The 13,556-nt window shown below is 40.6% G+C and overlaps 1 protein-coding gene across 1 annotated transcript in view; it reads left to right on the forward strand.

Annotated features, from left to right (window-relative positions):
* lamc3 (laminin, gamma 3) overlaps positions 1-13,556 on the forward strand; it is a 98,039-nt gene that overhangs the window by 58,595 nt on the left and 25,888 nt on the right. Inside the window, exon 12 of the mRNA XM_066712763.1 lies at positions 4,042-4,260. Within this exon, the coding sequence (XP_066568860.1) occupies positions 4,042-4,260 (219 nt within the window). The remainder of the gene's footprint in view (positions 1-4,041; positions 4,261-13,556) is intronic.

The following is a 13,556-nucleotide window of genomic DNA, read 5'->3' on the forward strand; positions in this document are numbered from 1 at the left end:
CAGTGTAAGACCAGCACTTCCTGCACTAATGGACTCAATCTGTGCTTTCACCTCCGGAGCTCCTGAAACCTGTTGTTTTTAGATGAAAAAGTGCCTAAGAGATGGCATTTTGGCACTTGCGTGGTCACTATTGCTGTTGAAGTACTTCTTGAGACTGATAGATGACACTTGGGTTCATTAAAAAAGGGGGATGCTTAATTTCCTGTTCCTGGTTGGCATCATATTGCTGGCAAGATAACTAAAGCAACCATGTGGGGAAAACTGTGCCATCTCAACGAACTGGCGGTAGAAGAAACAATCCCAGCTGCCACTTCTTCAAAGCCCGCACAATGCAAATTAAAATCGACTAACAAACCATTAATGTCAAGTTATGTGTGTACATAATCTCTGCACTACATAGGGTCCTATAAATATACATCCCAACACGATTTCTTCAGATGGTCTTCAGGAAGGCATGAAGTCGCCCTAGATGACGTGTCTGCTAAGAAATAAATAATAATAATAATAATAATAATAATAATAATAATAATAAATGCCATTGCCTGCAAGGAAGACCTTGCCAGATTATCTGTGGAGAGTCCATTAGCCATTAAGTATTATGCTTTAGATTTTGGTAGATCATATGATCAGAAACTCGTATCATACACTTATTGTAACATGTATAACGAGGTGTTAATATGAAAAATAAATTAGCTATGATTAAAGGAGCCAGAATGGCTTCACACATTGTGTTTTAATGGGAAGTGCATATAAACCATCCTCTACAGCAGTGAATCATGCTTCTTCTATCATCTTTCCCCATTAATCTATTTTGCACCTTGACCACAAGTCTGCATTGAGACAGAGCTGTACGTCGGTGATCATCTCCCAAAGTCCACCGTCACCAATTTAAATACATCCTCTTCTAATGACTGTGATGCAGTCTTTGAAGGCACTTTTTTTCTTTCTAGAGTCGTGCAAGTCATATCATTAGGCTGCTGTGGCAGAGAGAGGGGGGGATAATCAGAGGAGTCTAGGAGCCGTCAGTCAAAGGGGATTTATCTGTGTCTGTGGTTAGCAATCCAGAGACTGAAAATCATTTACATCTGATGGATGTAAAAACATCAAAAGTGGTTCTGGAACAGCCCTGCATCAAGCTGCATGGGTAGCATGACAGGAAATAGAATCAGAATAGAATGTCAGTCTTTTCTTAAAGATTTTTTTTTACCTGTCTTCCATATTTCTCACTTCCTACTCTTTATTTCCTTATTAATATTATGATTACGTGTGTTTCTTGACTTTATCTCTTCCAAGAATTGTGATGTGGAAGTGTCCACAATCTGGACTTGTCTTGTTTGGTGCCTTCTAGTAGTAGTCTAGGCTAGGAGATTGTGTGATGTCACTCTTGACTGGGGGCACCCACTTCTCCTAGAAACACCTTTTAATTCTCTCTCCCTCATTGCATTGCAAACTTTGACATGAATAATGACAAAATGCATACATAAACAAGTTAATATGTTTCTACAGCATTTTCTAGACTAGGGTCTCCAAACCTGGTCCTGGAGAGCCGCAATCCGCTTAATCTTATAGGTCACTTTACATCACCAATCACATGGGAGTTATTAATCAATTAAGCAACTCAACTAAGGGTATTCTTGACTCAAGAGGCTGAAGGTGTTCAGAGGATTGCACCAATGGTTTCTAATGGACTGAATTTACCAAACCACCTGCTTCATTGATCAGAATTAAATACATCCAGGTGTTTATACATTGATGATAGAAGGGTGAGCTCTAAAATATGCTGGATGGGGGCTCTCCAGGACCAGGGTTGGAAACCACTGTAATAGATTATGAAATATGCAGAGGTCTATTTATACAAAATCTGGGCACATCTTGGCTTTCACTTTATTTGTCGGTGCATTAAGTGCTGGGAGTGGCATCTCGATGTTAAGGTGACATGCTGCTCCGCACTCCTGATTGGCTGTGTGCAAGGACAACACGAGGGTAGAGACCAACTCTGGAATCGAATCGTCTGTGATTGACAGAAAGAGGTTGACATTTCATGGAGGCAACTGAATGAAAGACTTCACTCCAGACATCAGACACTTTGAACCCTTTAATCGTTAGGATGTGATAAAGCAAACAAACTACATAAAGTCGTAAAACTACAATGAAAATAGTGTGGTCTGAGTTAATATTGATTATTTTATGATATACTGCTCAGTAGGCCCTTAAAGTGGATGAAGCACAACAAGGGACAAATTGGGTTACTTGTATTGTAACGATTCATTAAATTATATCAACTAACACTCAGAAATAAAGAAAGCGGCCCAGGGAAGTCAAGCTAGAAAGATGTTCATTACACAGCATATTGGGTACAACAATGGGTCCCTCGAACATAACATCAGATTGGCCTCACCACTAGTATAAACATGTATTACAGATAACAGCAACATAGGCAACATGCAAAATTAAAAGATAAGAAATTATAGTATCAAAAAGTCCCACAAATCTTCCAGGGATGCCTAGATCTTACCACTACCCCCAAATGTTCGATTCTCCATCCAAAGTAAAGTCTTTAAATCCCAGATGAAAGATAGAAAGCCCAAATCCTAAAAACAGCAACAAAAACAGAAAAGGTCAAGTCCATATCCTATCAACTACCAACAGTAGGATCTTGAAGTAAAAAAAAAAGATGGTGATTCACTGCTCCAGAAGAAAATCGAAAGAAACTCTCTATTAGCCCAAAAGTTGAAAAGTCCTTCTACAGAGACATTACTGTTATTGGCAAGCACTAAGAACCAAACATACACACAGACCAGATAGCCCTACTCTGTTGTTCTCCCCACAGCCATTCCCTCCATCGCAGTGGCCATCTTTAAAAGTAAAGTGAGGCTATTTTAAAGAAACACACTCCCATTATGTGGCATCGCTACAGTATCATTACATCTCTTATAAATACAATAATTATTTTCGATTCTTACAAAAACACCCAGTTTTGCTCACAAGAATGCTTAAAAGACTAATCTTTGTGATATAATTGATTTTCATTGAAGACCATATATGTGATGCAAATACATTTGACCCCTATAGGGATTTTTTTTTTTTTTCTAAATAGATATTTTTAGATTGCTTTTTCATTTTGGGATTTTCTCCCATCAAAAGCCTCTCCTGTCGGTGGAAAGCATGACTCTCAGATCGCTGTAGCTGTTTAAAAATGCATGACAATCATTTGGCTATCATTGAGTAAAATATCTGTGCTCTCACAAGCTGTGAAAAAGTATCAACACATCTCATCATTCAGATTAATTTCCTTCTCTATCTTTTGGCTTCCCGGCTATGGTGTCTGAGCGTGGACACCCAGCGTGATGTCCGTCTGGACAGCTGTAATGACCCTCTCCATAAAGGGTGTTCAACGCTGACCTTCATTTTACCATCAAGGGTCTACCATGTGTTGATCATTAGTCATGTTCCCATTATCTCAAACAACTCGAATACCATAAGTTTTGAGATTTTTTTTTATTGATGCTCTCAGCATGAATTAGAGAGAGGTCTGAGAGCGGCAGACCAAAATTGCCCATGTTTACCGGCAGGCCTTTTTCCAGACTGACAGACTCGGCCTGTAATGTACTTGGCAGTGAATCCAAGTCATGAACATTGGAACTCAGACTAAGGGTTGCATTGATAAACAAGTGTAAATGTGTATATTTCATACCCCAAACACCTTTAATAAAAAGCCTGATTGATTCAAAACTCCTATATTACAGTATATGATTGATTCTTGTAATATATTAATTCTAAAACCCTTTTAAATACTTTATTTTGATAACAGATAACAATCAGATTGTACACAACAGAGCACTCTCATGACATAAAATAAATAATGAAATTCCCCAATATTACCTGCCTGACTCTTATTACTGGGTACTGGCCTTTAAGTTCATTACCAGCCAGCAGCCTGCAGCTATGCCTGGTACTTCATTTGGCACCAGCTGCAGGAGGAGATGCTGAACGTGCCCCGGTGTCTGCAGTGTGATTGATGTGTGCTCTCTCTCTCATCAGATACGTCTCAGCTCTCTGGGGTCACCCTGCTCTCGGCTGCTCCCAGTCTTTGGACCAGCGCTCCCTGGGTGGAGGAGTGTGTTTGCCCCCAGGGCTACGCGGGGGAATTCTGTGAGCGGTGCGCCTCGGGATACAAGCGTGAGATTCCCAACGGTGGCCCCTTCACCCGCTGCCTTCCCTGTACCTGCAATCAGCACGGCACCTGTGACCCCGAAACAGGTCAGAGAGCCTGACTCTTCCTGCCCTTCCACTGCGGGTTTCTTTGTTGTTCTTGCTGTTGTCTTTTCCTCTGCTTTTCGTCCGAGTGGCGTAGCACTCAAACTCCCGCCGAGCCTCCCAGCTGTCAGATGAGCAATCGACATTCAAATGAGCGCTTCCTAGTAGATCTTGCTATCTGACAGTATACCCCTCTGTCTCTTAATGTATAAAGTGGTAATTCTGGGTACTGACCACTGTGGGAGATCAGATAATCTTTTTTGAGACTCTTTGTCCTATTGAAGATGCCCATTGTCCTTCAGTACTTGTCCTGTCAGGAGCTGGGCCACTCCAGATATCAGATTTTAAACTTTCTTTACAGTTACCTGTGATGTCACAATGTTCTGTTATAAATATAATGCAATTGTATCATTAGGTGTGAGTTGATTTGGATACAGCCAAATTAATGCATACATTAATAATAATAAGTTATATTATCAGGGAGAAAAGCCTTCACTGTGATTAAATCTGCAAACGTCCAGTCACCAGCTTGTTCATTTTCCTACTTTTGGTTTTACCAGCCAAACTAATTATAAATTAGTATCATCAGGTAGATATAGCATATTTATAAAGGCAATGCAATAACATGGCCATTTCACACCGATATTTTGAAGAAATGCCTTTGAGTTGCTCAGCAAAACCTACTTTGATTCACTTTACTTATTTAATTTCCCCCATGCTGTTCTTCAAGAGCCCGGCTTTGCCTTTGCTGTTGTGACACCGGATCTGTCACTTGCTATATTTCGAAATGTCTCCTCTATGTTCATTAAAAATGTATGCACTTTGGTTTTGGGAGACAGTGTCGGCGATATTAAATGCTTTTGAGTAACTAATAAATTCAATAACCCGAGTCCCTGAGCTATCGTCAACACCGGTTGATTTATGACTGTATTTACAGATAACAGCAGCACCTCCGAGCTGATTTGCATCAGAAGTCTGGGTACCGGGGTCAGCAAGCTCTCCTTTTTGTCTCTATCCTTTACCGGGTCTTAAGCCAAGTAATGTTCATTTACAAGAAAATGACCCTGTTAATACCTCAACTAAGGTTTTTCTGCAGTGAAGCGGCTTCCATCTGGCTTGTTAATTAAAGTGTGCATTGAAACAGGGCCGGCTAATAATAACTCCACTCTCATTTTCAATTTAAACGTTTTGAAGAGGTTTCATTCCTCTGTTTTAATTTATATGAACCATCAGGATAACCACTTATACACACACACACGCGCACGCATGCACACACACACACACACACACACACACACACACAGTGAAAGGTGACATCCTAATACACAAGTGTCACTAATGACGAGCGTTTGAGAAATGTTATTAATCTGCACAACTTGGCCTGAGCCCTCTCCTCCTGCAGCCATTTTATGCAACTCGGGGCCGACTTGACATCTGGAAGCATCGCGTTCCCGCCAAAGAAAGTTACACTTTACATGAAGTGGTCAATCTTGTGTGTTAGAACTTAGGACTTATAAATACTGATGTATTTACAGTGTCTTTACTGTATTTACACCTAGTTGGAATGCAGGTAATGTGTGCCATTAAAGTTTTACACATCTTGTATTATTTTACAAACAGCATACATAATTACACATTACCTACATTACTTGTAACTTGTAGCCACACTGTAAACAAACTGTAATTCCACAGCTAACTACTTAGTACTTACACCCAAAATTGCGCACATAATGTAATGTGTAGGAAAAATAGATCCACTCAGATCCTCCTTCAAGCGATCCATTGAATAGTTTGTTAATTATTTAGTCATATATAATTATTTTCTATAGTGGAAAGTCGCTTCTCACTAAAAACTTTCCCTTTCTTTTGTCATTTATGTCCAGATTATAGGAACATTCCTCTTCTCTATCTTTAAATTTGCTCAGTTTCGAAGTATGTTTTAAAGAAGGGTGAAATTTGTGGTTACAATACACTCATATTTTCTGGGGATAGTAATGACCACGGTACTTGGTATTTGTGATGACACCATGGTGTAGAACCAAAGCATGTCACCACTGTATCTTAATATAGTGACCTAGTTATTGCAATACTGTCATACTAAACCATTACAGATCCATGGTACTAAATTATGTTACTGCTGCAGCTTTAACATCAGGTGTGACTTGGGGCCCCCCAGGACCGGTGCTGGAGGCCACTGTTATACAGTAATCTACACAAATGATAGGCAAATGCTTGTATGGTTGAAAAACACAATTAATAATGTCTGAAAGGCAGCTGTTTCATTACTTGCTGTACACAATCAACTAGCTGAGCAGCAACAAAAAAATAATGCAACAGCCTTGAACTCCAATTTGCTGTCTTTGAGAGTGAAATGGGGCTGTTGCGACCTCGGATTTCTTTGTTGTGACATCAGTTTAAGAACATCCCTGGGGGGCACTCCAGACAAGCTAAAGGGCCCTTCGTATTTACATTAAGAAGTTGACCGCACAGCATCGCAGAATCAGAGAAGAATACAGAAATGTTAGAGTTGCCAGTGGGGGAAACAAATAAAAAGCTTTTAGTTTTCTAGGTCCTTGAAATGGGCAGGAAGTACAGAGAAGTTGTAAGTCTAGTAAGGCAACTCTTTAACAACTGTTTTCAATGGAAATGTACATTTAGAAAAGAAAATGATTAGGTAAGATATTTCTTATATCCCCGTCGTTTAATTTTCTTTATTATTAACGCACCCAACTATAATGAACCCTGATATATTAAAAATTCTCACACAGCGATGCCCTAAAGTATGAATTCCATGGGAATTATTGATGTTCTGGAAGTCAAAGAAGCTCTCATCATTTTAGTTCTTTTTCTATTTCTATAATTTCCTGCATGTACCCCACAACGTTTGCTTATAATAATGTGTATTAAAAAAGAGCAAGGAAATTTATTCCAGTTGGAGCAAGCTATCCCTGGACAATTTTATATAAATTATAACTTCAAGGGACTTTTTCAAATAAATCTTTAATACATTCAGCTCTATAGCATTTAGTTTTAAAGGCCGCTTTGTAATGAGGGCAAAGTTTGCCCGAGTTATTCTAAAATGACAGGAACCGTCCAATGTAGTCTAATTATTAAACGGAGCCGTTACCTCCCGGAAGAACCACAAACGAAACGTGTAAAAATATTGTTGTGCCATATCATTTAAAATCAGCTCTTGGTTTTATGATTCGTATATGAATTTCCAGCATACAATTCCCTAATTAAGATGTTACTTTTGCTTTTTTTGGCTGCATTTGAAAACGGATTATTAAACACCCTGGGTCTGCTGGATATGCAACCATTGGCGATTTATTAATGCTTTCAAACTGGTGTTATTTCTATTTGTTGTTGTAAAGCAGATTGGAAATGTTAATATTTGCACTGAATAAGTGAATTATTTAGTGCCGTTCTGTTCTGGCTTATGATGTTTCACATATGTCCCTCAGACATCCATACACTGGCTGTGCATTAATCTGAAGCATCCCATCTATAAAATTAGGAACAGAACTTGTGAAAAGCGGGTGGGGTGGGGAGAGAGGAGGCTTGCCAATGAAAAACATTATCTTCAAAAGTGCCTGCAAACCTGTAAATGTAATTATTCATCCAGACCAGGGGTGTCAAACTCAAGGCCCGCGGGCCGAGTACAGCCCCCAATGGTTTTATTCCGGCCACTGTAAAGGTGGTGTAGCATTAAGTAATTAGGCCTGCGACAGCTTGTGAATTAGGAAATTGCGTGTGAAAACTACAATTCCCTTCAGCCATTGCGAATGTCATTGGCGCGAGGTAGGGTTTTAACAGCCAATCATAGGCTGAGTTACTTTCCACATTCCTGTTCTTTCAGTAATCTGCAATTAACTCAACTCAAAATGTCCAAGAAAAGAAAAATCGACAAGGAAGGTAGAGTGTTTTAGGAAAGGTGGGAGTAAGAATATCTGTTTGTGGAGCAGAGTTTTAAACCTGTATGCCTCGTTTGTAAGGAGAGTTTAGCCGTGATGAAAGATTTCAATATACAGCGGCACTACGAGACTAAACACAAAGAGAAGTATGGGTGTTTGGAGAAAGAGCAGAGGCTGCACAAAGTGGCTGAATTTAAAAGAAGTCTTGAACTACAGCAAACCATGTTCAAAAGAGAAAAAACAGAGAGCGATGCTGCCGTTAAAGCGAGTTACATTGTATCCAAAGAAATTGCCAAAACATCAAGGTCTTTCTCTGAGGGTGCTTTTTTAAAGAACTGTATGCTTAAAGTCACCGATGTAGTGTCCAGACAAAAAGCATTTGTTTGCAAATATCAGTCTCTCAAGAAATACCGTTGTCAGGAGAGTAGATGATCTAGCTGCTAATCTCAAAGACCAGCTACCACTGAATACCCGCCTGCTGTTGACAAGAGCACTGACATAACAGACACAGCCCAGTTATCTATTTTTATCCAGGGGGTAAATTCAGATCTAAATGTTACTGAAGAGCTTTTGGATGTTGCAGCAATGCACCGCACTAGCACAGCAAATGACACATTTCAGCAAGTTGAGAGATGCATGAACCGAATGAAGTTGCCATGGGAGAAATAAGAACATAAGAACATAATCGAGAGGAGGCCATTCGACCCATCGTGCTCGTTTGGTGTCCATTAATAACTGAGTGATCCAAGGATCCTATCCAGCCTATTTTTAAATGTTCCCAAATTTTCAGCATCTACCACATCTCTGGGGAGTTTATTCCAGATTGTGACAACTCTCTGTGTAAAGAAGTGTCTCCTGTTTTCCGTTTTGAATGCCTTGAAGCCCAATTTCCATTTGTGTCCCCGGGTGCGTGTGTCCCTGCTGATCTGGAAAAGCTCCTCTGGTTTGATGTGGTCGATGCCTTTCATGATTTTGAAGACTTGGATCAAGTCCCCACGTAGTCTCCTCTATTCCAGGGTGAAAAGGTTCAGTTCCTCAGTCTCTCAGTAGCCTGCGCTGTGTGGTGAGAAACAGGTCTGCTTGCTAGGATGCAAAAAAAGCTACCGGAGGAAAATGGTCAGTGTCCCAGGACAATTTATCATTGCATTGCACACCCGGAACCATTGTGTGGGAAGGTGCTGAATATGGCTCATGTAATGCTCAAAGTAACAAAAACTGTACATTTGATCAGGGCTAGAGGTTTAAATCAGCGCCAATTCCAGGCATTTCTTGAGGAGCTTATCGTTGAATGTGGCAATATGCCTGATCACACAGAGGTGCGCTGGCTGAGTCTGGGCCTAGTACTCAAAACGTTTTTTGAGCTAAGGGGAGAAATCAGACTTGTTCTGCAGAACAAAGGAAGACAAATATCAGAGCTTGCATTTCTATGTGATGTTACTGAGCATCTTAACACCTTAAACATGAAGATAACATACAATAAACAGGTCATAGCAGAGATGTATGACAGTGTGAAAGCATTCAGCTTAAATTACATTTATGGGAGAAGCAAATGCAGCAAGGAAAACGTTTCCATTTCCCAACTTGCCAAGCCATCTCTAACTCTCTCACAAACATCACTATTCCAAGCGCTGGATTCACTGCAAAACTGAACTTGTTGTGTAAAGAATTTGAGCGCTGCTTTCCGGATTTAAACAAACAGCAATTCCGTTTCCAGCTTTTCTCCAGCCCATTTGGTGTTGATGTGAACAATGCTCCAGAGCACATCCAGATGGGATTGATCGAATTACAATGCAATGACACACTTAAGGCGAAGTTTATTTCCCTTACGCCTTATTTCCAGTCACGGAACCACAGACCTGCCTGCATGCTGCACAAGTCCTCTCAGTGTTTGGAAGCACTGGAATTCATATAAGACTGATCCCAAGATACTTTTCAACTTAAATGGTGAAATAGTATAAATATATCTGCTACAAACACTATTTGATTTGGGTAGGAGAACACGATAAATACAGTCTATTTTTCTTTCTTTTTTTCTTTATACATTTGTGCAGGGAAGAGACATAGGGAGTTGCACATCTTTACTTCTTTCTTCTTCTCCTGTTCAGTTCCTTTTAAACCATTTCAAGCTGTGTGAGAAAATCTTTTCAAACCCCAAAGTTGCAATCGCAATTGACAGCATTGAGTGGTTGGAGCTGAATGATTAAAAGAATTTAAGTTGTTTATTTATTTATTTATTTATTTGCAAACGTAGAGATATCTCTGCTATTTTTAAGTAAGACTTCACATCCCAGAGGGAGTCGGAGGCTTGTTTTCTGCAGTTGCTGTTCTTACACTAAGATGTTTTATTCAATTTCAAACAGGCCACAGTGTACTCTGTGGTTGAGCTTGTTAAGACGGAGAACCCTAGGAAAACTCATTCCTGACACATCTTGCCAGCAATGTGTGCCCTCAGAAAGCTCTGGCTTCCTTTGCAGGAGATCATCTCTCCTGATTTTGCTCGAGAGGGGAGATGAGCATCCATTTCACCACCACTGTCCGCCAGCGTAAATCTGCACTAATTTGAGCAAAGGGAGTTAATGAATCCACCTGTCCCAGAGCTTTCTCAATCCGCTCACTTTTAAAATAACGGATTAGCCGTTCCAGTTGTGACGACCCATTCACACAGCTTCTTTCAGTCTGAAGGTTTTGTCTGTACAAAATATCCGTCACTTCTTAAATCCACCACTTATGTATTGCGGGAAATTATCAGCCAATAGCCAGGGTGTCAATTACTATTATTATTCTCTCGATCAGTTTCATTTGTGTGATTTGATTGATATCTTGCCGATTTCATGCAGCCTAAACGGTGAACCCAGACATGTCATTGAGGCCAGCGTTAATGTACACGGCTCTGTGTCTGGCAGTGCCACTAGATTGAGGGATTCTCACTGAGATATGGCCGGGCATGGCACAGTAATGACTAATATTTGCACTGCTGAGTCTGGAGCACCAGAATAAATCCATGAAGCCCACCTCCACCATCTCTGCCGTTGAAGGCTTTCTGCGAAAAGCTTGTGGATTCGTTGGAAAGCTCTTAAAGAAAGTGAAACTGCAATTATTTTCCCCTGTTCGTGTGCATGTATGATGGGACAGTGCGCAGCGGTCGACTGTGCTTTTTCAGGGGGGATGAAACCAAAACACGTGTCCTCCGAAAGCACACATCATCAATGTCATCTGTTTCCACGCCGCAAGCTCAGAATGCCCCCCCATCTGGCGATAACGCCAACTGGAGGACGGGCTGTGGCCGGAACTGCTAACAAGTCTAAATCTGCCACAGGGAGTCGCTGGTGTGCGGTCAAGTGAGCACTCAACTGACCCTTGCAGGGCACAGCTGATTATGCACTGCCCTCTGGGAACTGCTTGCTGAAGCTGTCGGCAGGATAACTGGGATTGCAGGCCTGCATGATCCAGGCTGTAAGACACATCCTGCGCTCTGGGCAGAGGCTTTTACTGGATGCGCAACTCGGGAGCCTCTCTGAAAGGTCTTTCTGTGGCTCTGTAAGAGACTGGAATCAAAGCTGAGTGGGAAATCACAAAATCTCCCTTTCTGTGTGGACGCTGGGGAAATCCAGTTTCTGGGGTAGCCCTTGATATCTCCTTTGACGAATGCATCTCCAAAAAACATATTGCATTTTATGGTTTTTACAGTCGTCCTGTTGTGAATTTACATCTGTAATATGAGTACTGTAGTAGAATGCCCGGCAGGGACAGCTGCTACAAAGAGTTTCTTTTTTTATACATACAACCAGAGACCACATCTGTGATACATTACAGCAAGAGAAATAACAACAGGCCTGTGGTTACGCTGCTCTTTCAAACGATGGCTTTTCAACAATTATACTCGGTAGGAATTCTACGTTCGCTCATGTGAAGATGAATAAATAAATAAATATAACTGCGAAGGTGTTATTACATTTTGATGTTGCATTTGAATTTGGTTCAGTTCACCAAAGCATTTATAATTCAGGAAGTCTCAATGAAACTCTCAACACAGAATCAAATTAACTGCGATTTGTGTTGAATTGGATATTGCAAAGGCATTTTAGCTTACCAGACGGCCACGGAGAGGATTTTTCAGAGAACTGCACAATGTTCTGAACCTCCGTTTGTATAAAACATGTTTTGTTTGTTTTTCTATCATGGGAAACTTTGGTTCTGTCGCCGCGTATCATGTTCTCTGCGAGACAGGGCTTATTTTCATAACTGCTCTGGTTTTGCCTTCTGGACCTCCCAAAATCGAAAACACGACCTTATGTGTGGGAGGATTTCCGAATCCAGTTTTAATGAAAAATAAATAAATAGGAACAGGGACAAACAGCTGCACTTAACATTGTTAAGCGTGTTTCCAGGCCCCCAAGCCATATACCTTACCTGGTCTTACTTTGAAATACCATTTACCATCTCTTGAGTCTGAAAACTGATGTCACAACCGGGCCTAATTCAGCATCGCACTTGTAATCACAATGTTCACCGAGCAGGTTTTGTTTGGACTTTCTTCTTTATTGATACTCAAGGGCAAGGCTGCCAAAAGACACCCTACAGTATGTTTGTGATAAATGTTTTTTTGTTTGTTTGCTGTTATTTCTTACTCAAAAATGGCTTAAGGCACTCTCGAGTTTTTCCAAGTGTACTCTTCGTGCCTTACATACATAAGCACATGTGCAAGCTGTGAACCTCTTAAAAGGGGTCGCCCAGACCCCCGGGGATACGCAGTCAGAGAGGCTGTGCAAAAGCCGTCGCCTTAAATAAGCAACACGAAATGAGGAGAGTCGTCCTGTTCGACTCCCATTGATTGAAGGTGAACGGTGTGACTGAATTAGTATAGGTTTCATGGCTTGGTTAATGATTCCATTTAATTACAGGGACAGGAGTGTGTGCCACGTAGAAACGAAACTATTCTTTCATTATTACTCTCTCTTCAACACGGTGCCTTGTGCTGTGTCCACACTGAGAGATCCTAGTTGCCTGTAGCCATTTTTTTTTAATTATTTTTTTCTGCTGGCGAAAATGCCGATCCGTTTTCCAGTTTTGTTTATCCCCGTTGTCATCTATTAAAGAGGAATTCTGAGTATGCTCTATGAAATGAAAAAATCCATTAAATTCTCCTTATTTATTCATTTCCCTGCCTATGAAAATAAAAATAATCCCTACATTTTACTTCAAGAAATCTTTTCAAATGTTCCCTTCCAGACTCGCAGACATTTTTTAAAGGTTTCTTTTTCTCCTGTTAACCTTTATATCCCTGACATACTTATATGTCTTAATTGACCCCTGAAATGAATGGTTTTAATCACCCTATAGCGAGGGCATTGGGTTTTTCTCAGCCTGTCTTAGTGACCTGTTTCA

The sequence above is a fragment of the Amia ocellicauda genome, chromosome 9 (genome assembly GCF_036373705.1).
Source record: "Amia ocellicauda isolate fAmiCal2 chromosome 9, fAmiCal2.hap1, whole genome shotgun sequence".
NCBI classification, from domain to species: Eukaryota; Metazoa; Chordata; class Actinopteri; order Amiiformes; family Amiidae; genus Amia; species Amia ocellicauda.